Source organism: Neltuma alba, unplaced genomic scaffold (genome assembly GCF_004799145.2).
Source record: "Neltuma alba isolate B1F8T4 unplaced genomic scaffold, ASM479914v2 tig00005070_pilon, whole genome shotgun sequence".
NCBI classification, from domain to species: Eukaryota; Viridiplantae; Streptophyta; class Magnoliopsida; order Fabales; family Fabaceae; genus Neltuma; species Neltuma alba.
In genome coordinates this window covers 12,639-29,975 of record NW_021633967.1, presented here as the reverse complement: position 1 = coordinate 29,975, position 17,337 = coordinate 12,639, and the positions used below count along the sequence as shown (strand labels likewise).

At 31.1% G+C, this 17,337-nt stretch overlaps 2 protein-coding genes across 3 annotated transcripts; one reads left to right on the top strand and one right to left on the bottom strand.

The window, feature by feature from the left end:
• The first annotated feature begins 4,751 nt into the window (after positions 1-4,751).
• Positions 4,752-15,683, top strand: LOC114746591 (delta(7)-sterol-C5(6)-desaturase-like). Of its 2 annotated transcripts, XR_003740292.1 has the most exons (4): positions 4,752-5,083; positions 6,461-6,766; positions 8,209-8,674; positions 15,673-15,683. XR_003740292.1 is itself a non-coding variant. In XM_028934817.1 (3 exons), the coding sequence occupies exons 1-3, from the start codon at positions 4,858-4,860 to the stop codon at positions 8,499-8,501; spliced, it is 825 nt and encodes a 274-aa protein (XP_028790650.1). In that variant the 5' UTR covers positions 4,752-4,857; the 3' UTR covers positions 8,502-8,826. The 2 variants fall into 2 exon arrangements, 1 of the variants encoding a protein (XP_028790650.1); XM_028934817.1 differs by lacking the exon at positions 15,673-15,683 and having other exon boundaries at positions 8,209-8,826.
• Positions 12,476-15,717, bottom strand: LOC114746586 (LEAF RUST 10 DISEASE-RESISTANCE LOCUS RECEPTOR-LIKE PROTEIN KINASE-like 2.7). The gene is made up of 2 exons (XM_028934812.1): positions 14,955-15,717; positions 12,476-13,702 (listed from the first exon to the last, which is right to left on the bottom strand). Exons 1-2 carry the CDS (start codon positions 15,715-15,717, stop codon positions 12,480-12,482), a joined length of 1,986 nt encoding a protein of 661 aa, XP_028790645.1. The 3' UTR covers positions 12,476-12,479.
• Positions 15,718-17,337: the final 1,620 nt, after the last annotated feature.

Sequence of the window (17,337 nt, the reverse complement as noted above, 5' to 3'; positions counted from 1 at the left end):
TTTTATTTCAAAACTAAATATATTTAGAGTATAAAAATTCGTGATAAAAATTATATAAAAAATAGCTAAAAAAATTAACAGTAATCCACAATTAATAAAGAAAAATATTTTTTTTGGAAGCAGAAAATAAATTAAATTCAAAAAATATACTAAAAAATCATATAAAGAACTTATAAATTGTACACAATGTAATCATACAAATTATATCATTATTATGTTAATAATAAGTAAAATAAATTTGTAAGATTAAGAAAATAATATATTGAGACTTGACACCTCGCATCCCGTCCTGTGTCTTAAGACATTTTGTCCGTAAATTTTTGAAACAGGACTATCTCGTAACAAAACCTTTTTGAAACGGGACTACATCACCCTAAAATAACTAGGACTAGAATGAGATGCTGAGACATGACACAAGTAAACACCCCTATTTACAATTATTAGTTGAATGACATGATTTAAAGCCTAAACACTTTATACTAAAAATCATTACTCTTATAAATGGGTTTAGGTTTAACATTATATGAAGTGAGTCTCAAGAGAAGAAAGCTTACTCAACAATTTCCAAGGCTAAAATTTGATACTCTTTCGCTCTTTAATATAAGATCTATTTAACTAATTTGATTAGATTAGGGAAGTTAGGTAAATTAGTTAATTACAAAAAAATATGACATTTTTTTTAAAAAATACCATAATCATCTTTATTAATACATTACTTTCCTCTTCTACTTGATTATGGTTAAGACCTTGAAGGAGTATTCATAATGATAATTTTAAAAAAAAATGATAAATATAAGAAATAGGTCTTATATTTAGGATCAAAATTAACTCAACAATTAGGTTTTATATTAAAGACAAGAGGAGTATTTTATTTAAAGATGTACTTTTTCTCATTTTTTTCAATTTTTTTCAATCCAAATGAAAGATTGAAGATCCTAGCGTTCTTTTTAAAAATAATTTTATTCTAATTATGTAAAAAAAAAAATCTTGAATTCAACAAATATCTCAGGAGGTTGCCAAACTTGAAAACCCCCCGCATGATCTTTCTCTTTCTGTCTTTCACGACACGCTGGGTCCCACGCGCACAAGCAAAGAAGTGAACCCCAACTCAGAAAAAGAAATACGTAGCTTCCAAATAGAATAATCTAGGCCACGTGGATTTGAGTGGTTGGGTTGTTGCCTAGGAGTGTTGAACCATTAGTCCCAATCTTATGATGACCGAAGAAACATATGCTGCCTTCTACTCTTTGTATTGACTTCGTTTAATTTTTATTTTAACTTTAAATATAAAATTTTAATTTATTTTATCTACAACCTCCCGTCTTTAATATAAAATCTTGTTTGATTTTTATTTTGGTTCTAGATATAAGATTCCAATTACTTTGTTTTTAATATTTATGTATTTTTTCCAAGATAGTCTTTCTAACGATAATAATTATAACTAATACACTTGATTAATAAGGATATTTTAGGAAAGACAATACTTATTTATTACAAATAACTAATTTAACTTCTTTCTTTAATCTCCTCAAATTATTCAACTAGCTCTTATAAATAGGACTGGAGGTAGTATCATATTTATTTATTGGTAATTTTAACCAATAAATTTGATTAACAAAGATATTTTAAAAAAAGACAATACTAATTTATTATAAATAACTATTTTAAATTTTTTTTAAATTTTTTTAAATTAATTAACTAATTTTTATATTTAAAAACGAAGATAGTAAATAGCAGCAGCAGCACAAAGTTAGCTATGCCGGTGTTTGAGTTCTGGGATTAGTTGAATATTTTATGATAAAGGATAGTTGAATAATTTTGTTATTAAGGACTTTGCTCCTTTGTTAAAAATGTAAAATAACTCCCTCATTTTGATTTACAATATAAGTCATTTTTACGAAAATTTTTTGGTCCATAACAAAAAGTCACTTAAAAATAATTAATACTTATTTACTAATTTTGCCCGGCAACTAATAATTAAATGTGATTTCCATATTTTTATCTCTATCTGATATGCTCATTAATATCGGCAAAGTAAAAAAAAAAAAATTGAGACAAATTTAATGAATTAATATCATTTTTTTAATTTTGATAAATTTGTTAAAGTGACTTATATAGTAAATAAAAGCAAGTAATTTGTTTCTAAATTACAATTAACTTAACGGATTGATCTCAAAGCGTCCTTTCTTCCGAAGATTCATCAAGAACATAGGTTTTCAACGGAGGAAGGTTCGTGCTTTAAATATGAAAAAATGAGTTACGACTATCTAATTATAAATTATTTTATTTAACTATTTTTTCTGGTAAAGGATGGTAAGAAAATGGAGGAAAAATTTTTTGTGAATCTGTTCAAAATGTTAATATTTTAAATTCTACCCTAACCATATATTGAGATTTTTTTTTTTGGACAAGAGTCATTAATAAAAATATCCCTAAATATTGGAAGAGTAATATCCATAAAACGGTGACGTATGTTTTTTTACTCTTGAATCTTACTCTGTATATTAGTTAGCCCAAAAGTAACTCAAACAGAAAAAGAAAGAGTACAATTAAGTATCTTTAGATGCAAAAGATTAATTTCTCGAAGAAACTTAGAAATTATATTGATAATCGCTCTGGGTATGATAGATGAATAAATATAATAAAATGAAATAAATTACAATGTAACAAATGCCTTCTTTTTAAGATGGATAATTTTCTAAAAGTATTATTTATTGCTGTGAAGCTAATGTATAAAATAAAAATTAATATGTATAACTGGGCAATATATACATTTTTAATTTAAAATATTATTAAGTTATAAAAGAACTTTAATCTTGTTCAAAATACTGTGGAATAATAAATGTGAGCACCTTTTTAAGTTAGATTTGAGACTTGGTTTGTTGTGAAAAACTAGGTTCTTTCAATAAACCCAATTTTCTGTTGGTTATAAAAGAACACTAATTCTACTACCATGATAATTGATACACACATATATTAACTAGGTACATTTTTCATGTATACCTCTGATCCTTAATATAAGAGTTAATTTAACATTCAATTTGATTTTATATATACTTTGTCTCTCATATTTATCTGTTTTTTTTTTTAAATAGTCATTGTAGGTTTTACCATATGATAATTCTAACTAATAAACATTATTAGTAAGGGTATTTTAGAGAAAATAATATATATATTTATTACAAATAATTAGTTTAATAAAAAATTTTAATTTACTTAAATTAATTAATTAGTCTGTGTATATTAAGGATGGGAAGTAGTATTATAATTGGAAGAATAAGCCTTACCACTTTCAATTTCTCATGGTATTCGGGATATCTAAACGACGGAGCCTTTTTTTCTTTAAAAAAAAAAATCAATCAAATTAGAAGTGAACCCCTCCAATTATTGTTTTAGAAAAAAAAAAATATTACTACTTCTGACTCTAAATATAAGATCTAGTTCGTAGTTAGTAGTTAGTACTGGAGATGGCATAAGAAAACGATTGATATTTTGATGTTTTGGAACACATTCAGATACTACATTTTTGACATCTAAATATGTGTCATAAGGCATTGGTAATTAATAATCCTTTTTTTTAGTGAAATTAACAGTTATTCTTTAATTGTGCATTTTTTTTTAACTTGCCTCAAAAGTCAAAACATGTGTTTAATCTATTTAGAAGTTTTCCCTTCTCATCACCACAACATGATAGAACTCATGGAAAAATGGTTATCAACGTGTTAATAATTTCTTCACAAGCAAATCAAATGTCATTATGCTCTTTTCCTCTCTCTCTCTCTCTCTCTCTCTCGTTTTTTTTTTTGGCCTTATGAACTGCTTAATTGATGATTATCATTCTACCAAACCATGAGTGGCTGCTAGGATTAGATCTTATCATTTTCTATTTTGTTATTTCTTAATTAGAATAATAAATATTAATTATTAATACTCTTTAAATCCTTAATGTAAGAGGTATCTTGTTAATTTGGATAAATTAAAAAAATTAAAAAAATTACCTAATTTTAATAAATGTGACATAATCTCTCTAAAATATAACATTAAATTCTGTATAAGTATATAAGTTGAATAAATTACTTTAAAAAAATAATAAATATAAAAGATATTACCTCCAATCCTTCTTATAAGATCCAATCAACCTAATTGCATGATTTAAAAAATCTTTTAATATTAATTAAAAGTAAAAGATATATAGAAAATATACTTTTTTTTCCTCAAAAGAACCCTATCAATTTAATATTCTCTCCATCCCTTTTTATTAAAAACAACTACCATCTCTACTTTGTTTAAAATTTTTTGGCTGGTTTACTATTTTATCCCATTAATTACTTATTTTAATAATTGATATATTTATTATCTCATTTTTTGAAGCACAATTCATTCATTCATTCATTTTTCTTTTATTATCTTTTCCCCTATAAATACAAATATTTTTGAGAAAAAACTTATTATTTTTTTACATATCTACTGTCTTTACTTAATTTTAATTTTTTGGCCAAAAAAATTAATTTTAATTAACTTTTTGATTTAGTGGATTGATGAAATTTTTTTTTAATAAAAAGAAACAGATGTATTAATGTGAATGTTATGAAAGGAATAACCGGATAAGAGGAAGTAAAATGAACAAGTTATCAAAACTAACTCCCTAATCAATTGAGCCGCGGATGCTTAATTGCTTATATATATGTATGGACATGGTGTGGGTTTGGCCAATGCCATTTCCTACTCTCTCTCTCTCTCACGGTTTTTGCTCTCTCTTTCTTGCCGGCTTCTCGTTCTTCCGAATTTCTCTCTCTCTCTCTCTCTCTCTCTCTTCTCTGTCTCTCGCACATCTGTGCTTCATCTGTGGACTCTCCAATGGACGACCCAAGTGAGTATCTCCATCTGTTCGTCGAGGACGCCGCCTTCTACAACCGCATTCTGCTCGGGTCCCTCTTGCCGGACCGCTTGTGGGTCTCACTCCCTCACTTCTTCCAGACATGGCTCCGCAACTTCATTGGAGGAACCCTCCTATACCTCATTTCTGGTTTCTTGTGGTGCTTCTACATTTATTACTGGAAGCGCAATGTTTATCTCCCTAAAGGTGAATATCGTTGATTCCTTTTTCTTTTTTTCTTTTTCCTCTTCTGGTGGTCAATGGCATGATGAGAATTGTTCCCCTTCTTTCTGTAGTTTAGTTGTGAAGGTGTTATATATTCCAGGTCACTTAACCTTTTGGCTGCTTGTTCTTAATCCGATGCCTGATGTATCTGCTTGCTCAATTACTGTACGCAAATACGAGCGTATTCTCCGTTTTTTTCTTTGACCACAACCTGTTTCCTCCCTCTTTTTTGTTTCTTACAATTTTCTTGGCTGAGAAACTTGAGTTGAATAAATTGCAGGCTATTTTCTTGAGAAGTTATGATCAGATGTATTATATCTGAAGCTTCTTTGATTCAACTTCTTTCCGTGATGTTTAATTTCAGTTCTCAGCATGAGCCTTCTCTTATTCTTGATTTATGAGTTTCTTTCTTAAAAAAAAGTAGAATTCATCAATATAATTTGTAATGCTTTCTTTTCAATTATATTTTTACTAGTCTATGAAACTGGTACAATTCAAGTTTCGTATCTCAGACTTGGTTTTCTCCCCCCTATTGATATTTCCTTATATTGAATCTGAATTCCGACTCTTTTAATTCTAATTTCCGATAAGATATGAGTGATCGGTCTTGCTGATTTGAAATGATTTAATCCTTGGGATATTGCAATCTAATCTGTTACTGGGACTGTTCCTTCTTTTCCCTTTTTGTATTTATTCAGCATCTGATTTTGACTGTGATTTTATTTATTAGCTGCGGAGAATCGAGAATCTAACTTGTAATCTAGTGGTAAATGTCTGAAACCGTAGAAGAGGGATCAAAGCCACTGTTTAGTGTATGGGAATTGTCAGTTTATCCTTGCATTTGTTGTCTAGATCTCCATTCATTGAATCCTGTGCCTATTCAGTGTGTTTACTACTGAAACTAGCAATTGTTTATTGGCCATATGGACCGTACGAAGTTAGTATTCTACTTCCTACATTCCAATTCAATGACTCGTTGAAACATGACTTAAATTTTTTTTCTCAATCACTATAACTTGGCTGATTTCTTCAAGTTACAATTTCTCGTCCACAAAATGGAGATAATCTGGTAAATTATGTTTCTGGTTCTGCAACTTTAATCACATTGGCTTTGTCAGGACTCTAGTAAAAGAATGGAGTAATCTGTTTCTGAGCCTCTGTTAAGTAAACCTGAGTTGGTTTTATTCATGTTAATGGGTCCTAGAAGGTTGCTGAGTCATCATCTATAAAATTTGAATTAATTGAAACTCTGGCTTGAGATTATATTGGCAAGCGTTTTTGTATATCTTATGTATTAAAGGGACATATAGAGGTATTCCTGATTTTTTTTGTTCAACCTTTTGAAATCTTCTATTGTAGACGCGATTCCCTCTCGTAAAGCCATGCTCCTGCAAATATATGTTGCATTGAAGGCAATGCCTTGGTACAGTTTGCTTCCAACTATTTCCGAGTACATAACAGAAAATGGGTGGACTAAGTGTTTTCCAAGAGCAAGTCATGTCAGTTGGCTTGCTTACCTTGTATATATAGCAATTTATCTAGTTATAGTGGAGTTTGGCATTTATTGGATGCACAGGGAGTTGCACGACATAAAACCTCTTTATAAATACCTTCACGCTACTCACCACATCTACAACAAACAGAACACGTTGTCCCCATTTGCCGGTGAGTATGTGATTTGCTTAGCTAAATGTTTAGTTTGTCAAGTTAATATTATCTTTTCTTTCCTTTTTCATTGCTTCTATTAGAAGAATGGTTGTTGGATAAGATATCAAATGGAATTTCATTTCTATCTTGGGTGATAACCTTGAGGTGTGTTTATTGTGTGTTTTCCCAAGCAGTCACTGCAGATAATCATTTTTATTGCACCATTGTTATGCTAAATGGAAATTTGATAATAAGATGGAATGTCAATACTGTAGTAATCAAGGATTAGTCTAGCTTTTAAGTAAAAAGAGTTAGCTTGAACCATCATGAGTCACACACACACACACACACACATTTTTTCCAGAAATAGTGAAGAAACAGAATTTACAGTGAACCTGCTACTTCAGCTAGAAATTGCTCCAAACTTCTGCTATATGGCCTTAATGACTGCATATTGTTTTTTCACTCAAAAAAATGACTGTATATTGTCTGGAATATGTAGAAAACAACTGATTTACTTGGAAGAAATGCACAACTGTTATCCTTACTTCAAAATGTTATTAAAAGGTCTTTCTTGTGTATTTCTTTTCAGACTCTTGAGCTAATTACCATCTTATTTCTTTTTTTAAAAAGTTATATTTGATTTTTATAAGCAGGGACAAATTTTTTTACAGGTTTTAGACAATTCTTAACTTTCTAGTTTTTTGAAATATATATTTATTTTATATATTTCTTACTTATAATTATATATCTGTATCTGCTACCTATTTGCTAAAAGACAAAACAATAAAAAACGCTGAATTGGAAGAATGTATATGCAGGACATACCAATTGTTGCCTTTTTCTATTTATATTCCATTTCATATGGCTTTGGTATAAATGCTAATCGCGTCGGGGAGGTTGTATAAATAAAAATTGAAATAGTATTATTTCATACAGATTGACTAATGAATAGTAATTCACTATCAGGCAGCAAAGAATCACTTATCCGTGCAATGTTACGAAGAAAATCTGTAATCCAGTAGTTTACTTTATCGAATTGAATTCATTTTACACACACTTGCAAGACCTTTACTTTCACTCACTTATTATTTTCTTCCTTTTCGTCTTCATAAGAAGCCTATAATTAATAAATTTCCTGGTTTGGTGATCCATAAAGGACTTCATGTTGAACTTCATTAAGAAAGTTTATTGTTAGATGATGCCAAAAAGTAATTTTCCAGATTCGCTGTCCCTCAACTGTTTTCTTGCATTTTCTTTTAGAAGCTACATCTGCAATGCTTAATCAACTTTTCAAGATTCAATTTCATAATTCATATTGTGTAATTTTCTATCACGAACTTTCATAAGTTGCGTCATCACTGTAACTCCACCATTGATGATTTTACATCAGCATTCTGATATAAGGTTGGACTGACTTTTTCCCGGTTCCTTCTTTCTTATTTCCTCCCACATCTCAGGTTTGGCCTTTCACCCTCTTGATGGCATTCTTCAGGCAGTACCGCATTCCATTGCTCTGTTTATTGTCCCCACACATTTCACCGTACATTTAGCGCTGATGTTCATTGAAGGCATCTGGACTGCAAATATTCATGATTGCATTCATGCCAACTTGTGGCCTGTCATGGGGGCTGGCTACCACACCATTCACCACACCACATACCGGCATAACTACGGTCATTTCACGATATGGATGGATTGGATGTTTGGGACGCTTCGCGACCCTTTGCAAGATGAAGGTAAAACCATGTGATGGCTTTGCAATAACGGTTCGTGCTTGACTGAAGTAAGCATACTTTTCTTCATTGGTTATTTTACCTAGATTGTTGAGAAGTGGTTCTTCTTCATGTAAAGGATAAAAAAGTTCATGTTATTTGTCTAGTAGTGGACATATGGTGGGAAGACAGGGTTTGGAGGTGTAATATCGTCTTCAATATATTGTTTAAGCTCTAGCATTCTTTGGGCTGATGTTACTCCGTTCCTTTCAAAAATCTTGGTGGTGAAGTTTATGATGCTTAGACGTCTATCCTTAAAACGTGATGATTGAAGTTCAATGGAACCGATTATTTGTTAGTGCTTCGATATGTTTTTTGAAGTTTAAGTGAAAAGCAAGTGTTAAATGATCTGCAGAGACTACTGAAATGTAGTTATACTCACTACTCAGTGATTTGATCGCAAGAATGAGCATGATGTGCCCACTAAAAATGAAATTGGAAACCCTTAGTCATCACCTTGAACATCTTGTGAGACAGAGGAATAGTATTTTGTTTAAGCTTTATTTTTGGAGGAAGGACGCTGCTACTTGGAAAATTCTTTTTACTTTACATGAAAATTATAGGAAAAATTGGGAAAAGGTCTTGCATTGAAAATTTTATTGGTAAAAAGGAACTAAATCAGAGCATTGTTACTCCATATGTATAAAATTTGCAGCGTATTGATACTTTTTGTGTATAAAATTTTATCAGGTATTTCTTATTAAAAAAAAATTTCAAGGGGAACCCAATTTTTCCAAAGTTATATTGTATTCCATCTAATTAAAGCATAAACAGACTTTAGTGGTTAAAGTGTAAAAAATGCCCTCCTAACTTTTAGTCTTGCATGAAATCTTCAATCTTCAATTTTTTTTTTTTTATGAATAGGCAAACAAAGCTTGTAGACAGGGATCAAACCCTGTTAAAGGCCACCATCAGATGGCTATCACGTCACTACGCCACACAGGTGCTGGCTTAATCTTCATATTTAATTGAGCAAAGAATGTATTTGATTCTAAAAATGTGTGTAAGCAAAATGTGATATTTGCAAAAAGGCAATTAATTGAAGTTATGCTGTATCTAAAACGAGTGTATGCTCGATTTATAATAAAACCAGACTTAAAGTGGGGGGGGGGGGATTATGCCCAATGCCCATTGACAAAAGCTCCATACGCATTCACATAACAAACAAAAGTAAAAGAAAAAGGGAAGCTATGCATCAACAACCATGTTAGGACTTAGGACCACATAAAAGGGCAATAAAGAAACAAAAACTGTACGCGCACAGTGCACATCGGTGGAAAGGAGCTTTGATGAGGTCATTGTGCACGTGTATTTGGATCTGCGTTATTCTTTCCAGCTCCATTTCCACCGCATCACGGAATTAGATGGACAGTTTGGCAACCCTGAGCACTAAAAAAATTAAATTAAATTCTGTAAAATTACTTTTAAAAGGCCAAACAATGACCTCAAAATGTAATTATATATATATATGGAAAAAAAAATTAGGTCAGTTGCTTTTATATATATATTGGCACGAAACATTAAAATAAAAAATAATAAAATTTTATTTGGCATGGCAGAATAACTGTTGTTAAAAAAAGTCATCCAAGTTGACTATTTGAACGGTTCTGTTGATAAATGAAGGATTTTTTTTTTTTTGCCAACGTTGATAAATGAAGATTTTAACATGAAAGCATGGACAAGGTATGTAAACTTATTCGAGTGTTATAGCACAGTGACACATATATAATACTTCTTTTAATGTTTTTTTTTTAAAATTTAAGGTTGTGAATTTAGGGAAGAGAATCCACTTCTCTTACCGTCCACTTCATTCTATTATCTTATTCTCCTTATTAGATCAATTTTAAACGGTTGGGATTTAATAGTATATAATATTATTTTAATATTAATTAACAAAAAAAATTGTATATAAATAAATTTGGATTATTAAAATTTGATCTAAATAGTTGACATCTTTATAGTTTTATATTAAAATGTTATATACTCCTCTGGTCCTTAATATAGGACCTAATTGTTAAATTAATTTTAGTCCTAAATATAAGACCCATTTTTCATATTTAATCAATTTTTTTCTAAAATATCCATGGATACTCTCTCAATCATAATCAAGTAAGTGAGGGAGGGAGGATATTAAGAAAAAATGATTATGGTATTTTAGGAAAAACATGTCATACTTCTTATAATTAACTAACTTATCTAATTTTCTTAATATAATCAAATTAGTTAACTAGGTCTTATATTAAGGATGTCCTTAATATAAGACCTATTTAACTAATTTGATTAGATTAAAGAAGTTAGGTAAGTTAGTTAATTATAAGAAATATAATATGTTTTTTTTTCTAAAACATCATAATCATCTTCCTTAATATCCTCTTTTTTTCTTCTACTTGATTATGGTTGAAGGAGTATCCATAGGGATAATGTAAAAAAAAATTGATAAATATGAAGACTAGGTCTTATATTTAGGATCAAAATCAACTCAACAATTAGATCCTATATTAAGAACTGGAGGAGTATTAAATCTCCTCCGTTTAAAATTGATTTAGTGGTAAGAATAAAGAAGAAGAGTGAAGTGGATAGCAAGGGAAGTAGAGAGATTCTCTTCGCGTGTAAATAAAAGACATAATGAGTGTGTAAATTATAATAAAATAAAGAAATTGCTAAAATTAAACAGAGACGGCGAGAACTAAATTCAATGATACCTAAGCCAATAACTGTTTTATTTTCTATAGTCAATTATTTGAGAAGAAAAACGACATCAAGCAAGCTGCTTTGCGAACCAACAATGATTAGCTTGGCTTAAATAAAGAATTTGCAAATTAGCATAGTTGTGTATGTAGAAGAGAGATTCAGAGTCTCTTAAGATTAAGGGTTTGAAACCTAATTTTATCTGAGCTTATCAACAATATAATTTTTGGTGGTACATAACATCAGATAGTTTTATACTTAAAAAAAAGATCTAAAGCAACAAGTTCGTTAAGTCGACATGTCAACAATGATGTCCTAGATATATGCAACCCAGATAGAAGTTTAATTTAATATAATACTACTTCTATCCTTAATAATAAGAGATACTTAGAGACTCAACTTAATTCTAAATATAAGAACACGATCTATTTTGTTCCCAACTAATTCCTATGATAATTGCATATATTAGGGATAGATAATTTCAATATATATGATTAGTAAGGGTATTTTAAAAAAACCCATATCCATTTATAACAAATAACTAAATTAATGTTTTTAATATTTATAAATTAGTTATCTAATTCTTATACTAAGGACTGGGTTATACTTCTTTTCCTTAGTGACCTAGAGAAGAAAAACCAAATGGAGGATCCAAAACATGAGTAAGACACTAATAATCAAGGAACTAAAAACTAGGCTGGATACTAAATCAGTCGAGGTAGTGGTTTAAAGGTCAATTAGTCGGATCGAGGTTAACTCAGAGTCAAACTTATCATATTAAAATAATATAATTTAATTGAAAATAACAAAATACAATAACATTAATCATTACTAATAACAAAATACAAGAAAATATAATAATAGTTTGATTATAATAATAACAAAGTACAACAATATTGACAATGTTGATCTTCACGATTTATCAATAATTGAAATTAATAATCATTGATATCAAAATTATCATTAAAATAATTCAAATCTATAGTAATTGAGATATTAAGAGCTGAATAATAAAAAAAAAGACCAATAGCAAAATAATGGTTCATTATCAGTTCCCCTCACTTTTCACCAGTTCAGCCCCAGTTTGATTGATTTGATATCGGTTTAACTTTTGATTGGTTCAATGCCCCAATATAAACTAAATCATTGCTCGGTTCACTAATTTTTTGATTGAATTGGTTGGTTTGGTCTGATTTTTTGTTTCTTGCTCATAATTACAAGTGCAAAACAAACTAAAATTAAACATCGTACATGTCACCTTTGAAGCTTCATGCAGTTGTTTCCATTGGAATAGGCGTGGAATTGGAATCATCAAGCCCGGTGCAGGAGGAGACATCTGAAGCATGAAGGGCCAGTGTCCTTGGATGAGGAGAAGAGAGAGAAGGTTTTGGTGGGAGTGACACTGATTCATTGGGTCCTTCTAACATCTCAACCACTTTACTCATTGATGGCCGCATTGCTGGATCTGTCTGAATACACCATAAACCAACCAAACTTAGCTTTCTTACCACTTCTTTTTCCTCTTCTGTGATGGACACATTTGTTGCAACAACATTGGATTGCTCAAATTCTTTATAAATCCAATTGGGAAAGTACATATCATCACTAGTATTAGCATGTGACCCTCCACTCTCAAAATTCTTTCTTCCTCCGATCATTTCAAGGATTAACATGCCATAACTATAGACATCAGATTTGTATGAAACTCCACCATATGTGCGACTGAAGACTTCTGGTGCAATGTATCCTGCAGTTCCCCTCATGCCAGATATTGATACAATACTCTCCTTTTTGTAACATATCTTGGCGAGCCCAAAATCGGATATTTTTGGACAAAAATCTTCATCTAACAAGATATTTTGGGGTTTGATATCAAGATGTAGGATTCTTGTGTTACACCCTCGATGCAAGTACTCTAATCCTCGAGCAATACCGATTGAAATTTGATAGATTCTCATCCATTCAAAATCACAGACTGGATTTAAGGAATATTCTCCTTTATAGATGAACTTCTCTAATGAGCCATTGGGCATGAATTCATAGATCAAAGCTCTTTTGCTCTTCTCATAACAGAATCCCAACAAAGTGACTATATTTACATGCGATGTTCTGCTAATACTTGCGACTTCGTTTATGAATTCTTCTCCATTGCCCTTGGTCTCACTGAGAACTTTTACTGCCACAAGACGACCATCGGGCATAGTGGCTTTGTACACAGTTCCATAACCACCCTGGCCAATTTTTGTTTTGAATGACTTTGTAATTCTTCTCACTTCCGAGTAAGTATATTTTCTGGGTGCCAAAGTGCCATAAGTTTCCACGAATGTCTCAACATGGTGATGATCGTCGTATGTTCTTTCCTTGGAAATCTTTTGTCCTAATTTAAAACATCCACTACGACAACCAATTATTGCGATCAAGACTATCACTATCCCAACGCCACCGCCGGCAGATACAATTGCAATAATATTAATCCGATTTCGAGATGTTTCTGCAGGAGGAATTTTTTGAGTGAATCAAATCTATTACGCATGATTAATTCATTCTAAGTTGGAGTGTATGTTTAAGTCCTTTAAGGGTTATTTTTTTGGGGTATAAACTCAAAGTCTTCTTAAGTTATTTTGGATTTGAGACTAATATCTGTCGGGCTAGTTAATACCCTCCCATTAAGTATGCTTCCCGAGATTTGATGTAATTGTTTCTGATTTGTATGATTATTGGTTTGTTTGTGTTTAAGGATTGCGTTATGCTGTGGGTCTGAATGGATGCAACAGAGTAATGGAGTGACATATCCTAAATTTATAAAGACAAACACTATAGTTGGATTTATCACTATGCTTCCCTTCTAGTTAGAGATAATTGCCGAATTTGATATAGGTAGAGTGCCACAAAGAGAAGGTTGAAACTATTAAATCTCAAATAAAGAATTCCCATAAAAAATTAAGGAAAAATATATTACTACTTCCAATTCTAATTAAAAGGGGTGGATATGAGATTTATTTTAATTTTAAATAAACGACCTCAATTCACTTTATCTTCCTAATTTATATTTTTTTTTCCCTCAAGCATTCTTATAGATTGCATATAATAAGAGAGTCATCAAGAGATAGTTACAATACATATGATTAAAAATGATGTTTTAGATAAATCAGTACATATTTGTTATAAATAAGTAAATTAATTTTCTTCATAGTTACGAATTTATTATCTAATTTTTATATTGAATATGGGAAGTAGTGTTAAACGGTATGACAAGCAAGTCATATTTATTGATGGTGGGTCAGCTGAGTCAAAGTCAAATAAAATTTAAAAATTCCGGAAAGAATATTCGGTGAAGGATTAGTCCAACTTATTAAATTAACAGGTTGAATGAGTCCAACTCGCTGATGAATCAACCCATCTTAATTAGTAGCTAGATATTGGGTGGTCCCTCTGGTAACTGGCCTTTGATTCCTAATAATAGTAGTTCAAATAGACACTATCTCCGGTTTTTAATATAAAAATTAGATAATTAATTTGTAGATATTAAGAAAATTTGTTAAATTAATTAACTATAACAAATGTATTTTGTTTTTCCTAAATTACTCTATTTAGTCATGTGTATTTAAACTATCTCTTATTGGAATACCTTTAATATGTGTAATTAATAAGAATATTTTGAGTAAATAATTATAAATTTAAAAACTAAAGTAAACTAAAGTCTTTTAGAATCAAATGAATCATTAATCAGTCGACGTGCACACCTGATGATGATGAAGAACACGACGCAGTTCCTTGACTTCCGTTGCTGCAGAAACAAGTGAACTTCTGATCACTATGCCCGCACTGCCCACCAGAATTAACACACTTGTTGCACTCTTCATTATTTACGCTCCAACTTAATCCAAAACCTTCTTTTATTGCTTCTTCGATTTTCTTTCGATGGTAAAGTACCAAATCAACGAAGGCATTCGTTATAGGAACAACAACCACCTCACAAAATCTTGTGAAATCAATACTGTAAGATAGGATCGCATAGTAGACTTCTTCCGTCGAGCCGTCAATAGTGGAGCACTCTGTGCTTGATGAATTGATAGAGTCACTCATTGCATCAAAACTGTCGCTGCAATCATAAAGCAAGACGAATTGTCGAAACCCATCAGAAAGCTTGAACATGGTGGAATCGAAGCTTGTGTTTATGTGTTGAGTTGGACATATAGTTGTCCAATAGTCATCCCTGGCCACTGTGAGTCTCTTATCATTGAGGTCGAAACTCAGAATCCTGTAAGTTACAGATTTGACGATCAACTTTGGAGTATTGTGTTGGCAAGCGAGATGGAAATCAGGCTGACCACAGTATTCTGCCCTGTTATCTCCCCAGAATGGATACCCAACGTTGTTGACGATTCCACAGTTGAAGTGGCTACTGCAGTTTGTGAATCTATCATCGGCATGAACTGTGATAACGAAAAGTAGGAGCAGAAGGAAGAAGAAGACGGAACATTGGGGAAGATCAGAAGGATTCATTTCGTGATTGGAAGAAGAGAAAAGGGGTTTGAGAGCAATGAATGAAACTGAACTGTTGGAAGATATATGTGTGCACCAAATTAAAGATATGCCTCACTCACATCGTCAGAGATTTGGAAAACAAGGCCTTCAAAATTTGAAGCTGGGAATTTCTGGGAAGCCAGAGCAAAGTGAGAAGTTCAATTTAATTAGCCTAGCTATATTTTCGCGCATAAGAATTCTGGAGAACCGGTAATGTCAAAGTCGTCTCATAAATGAGGTTCAATTCGAGAAGCTGGACAGAGTCAGAGAGACAAGTGATGACATTTGCGGGTATTTCAATTTTACTAAACACGCAGCCTCTAAAGAGTCCAAACTTGGGACCAATAGCAACCGTTAATATGCAGGACCTTCTAACAAATATAAATATTGACCACCATAACAAGTCTTATCTCATTAGGTGAAATCGGTTATATGATTGTATGGCATCATTGTGCTTTGTAAATAATTAAATATTCAAATAAATTATTAATTAAAAAGCCTCGCTTAATAATATAATTGTTTATCAAATATGCACGGAAGAAATGAATAAAACTAAAAGTCATACATATATAAGCAAATTATTGGCTAATCTAACTTCAATAATCTATATTGGGGAAGATCAGAAGGATTCATTTGGTGAAGAAAAGGGATTTGAGACTTGAGAGTAATGAAACTCAACTAATTAGCTGCTGGAAGATATATGTCTCACAGTCGCAGGGCTAGGTTTGAAACATAAGGGCTTGAAAATTTCAAGTTGTGAAATTCTGGGAAGCTTGATGAGCAGGGTGACATGTTCAATTTTATTAGCCTATCATGTCTGGACTAGTGGTGAAAAATTGATTTTATAAAATAAATATATGAGAGAAATTCTGTCTTGTAAATTATAAATGATTGTAGCATCTTAATGTTTTTTTCCGGAATTATCAAAGGCATTTTAGCACTCAAGGTTTGTTTACGATGTTAAGTGTACTTTTGAAAAAACTTTATAGGTATATTTGCACATGTACCTTTTTTGGTTAGATCCTCTAAGCCACATCAGTATTCATGTCATAGAAATGGTCAACGTTACAATAGTTAACAGTTGTGATATTTTTGCAACTTTATGAAATCTTCATGTATGTTTTTGCACCTGTAGTTTATTTATGGTGTCAGACGCACATTTAGTAGAAGTTCATATATATATATATATATATATATATTTCCAGCTTGATCCTTTTCAAAAATACCTTTTTATATGTACAATTTCAGTGAAAAGCAATTTTTAGAAAAATAGTTCATAATAATTTCATACAAAAAGACTCAGACCAAGCTGTTTGACATTTCAGTTTTATAATGTAGAAATAACGGTCCATATAATTTTTTTTGGGCCTGAGTCCAAATAATGCTAGAAAATTGTCCAAATAGCTGTCTACAATGAGTGCTTAGGATGTGCGGGGTATATATAACAATAAATGAGGAGTAGAATAAGAAAGGAAAACTGACGGGAAAAAAAAAAAAAGAAACCTGAACTTGTGAAATCCCAATTCCAAAAGCTGAAGGTTGAAAATGACAGGAAAAAAAAAAAATTAAATTAGAATTTTGAAATTTATATCCAATATA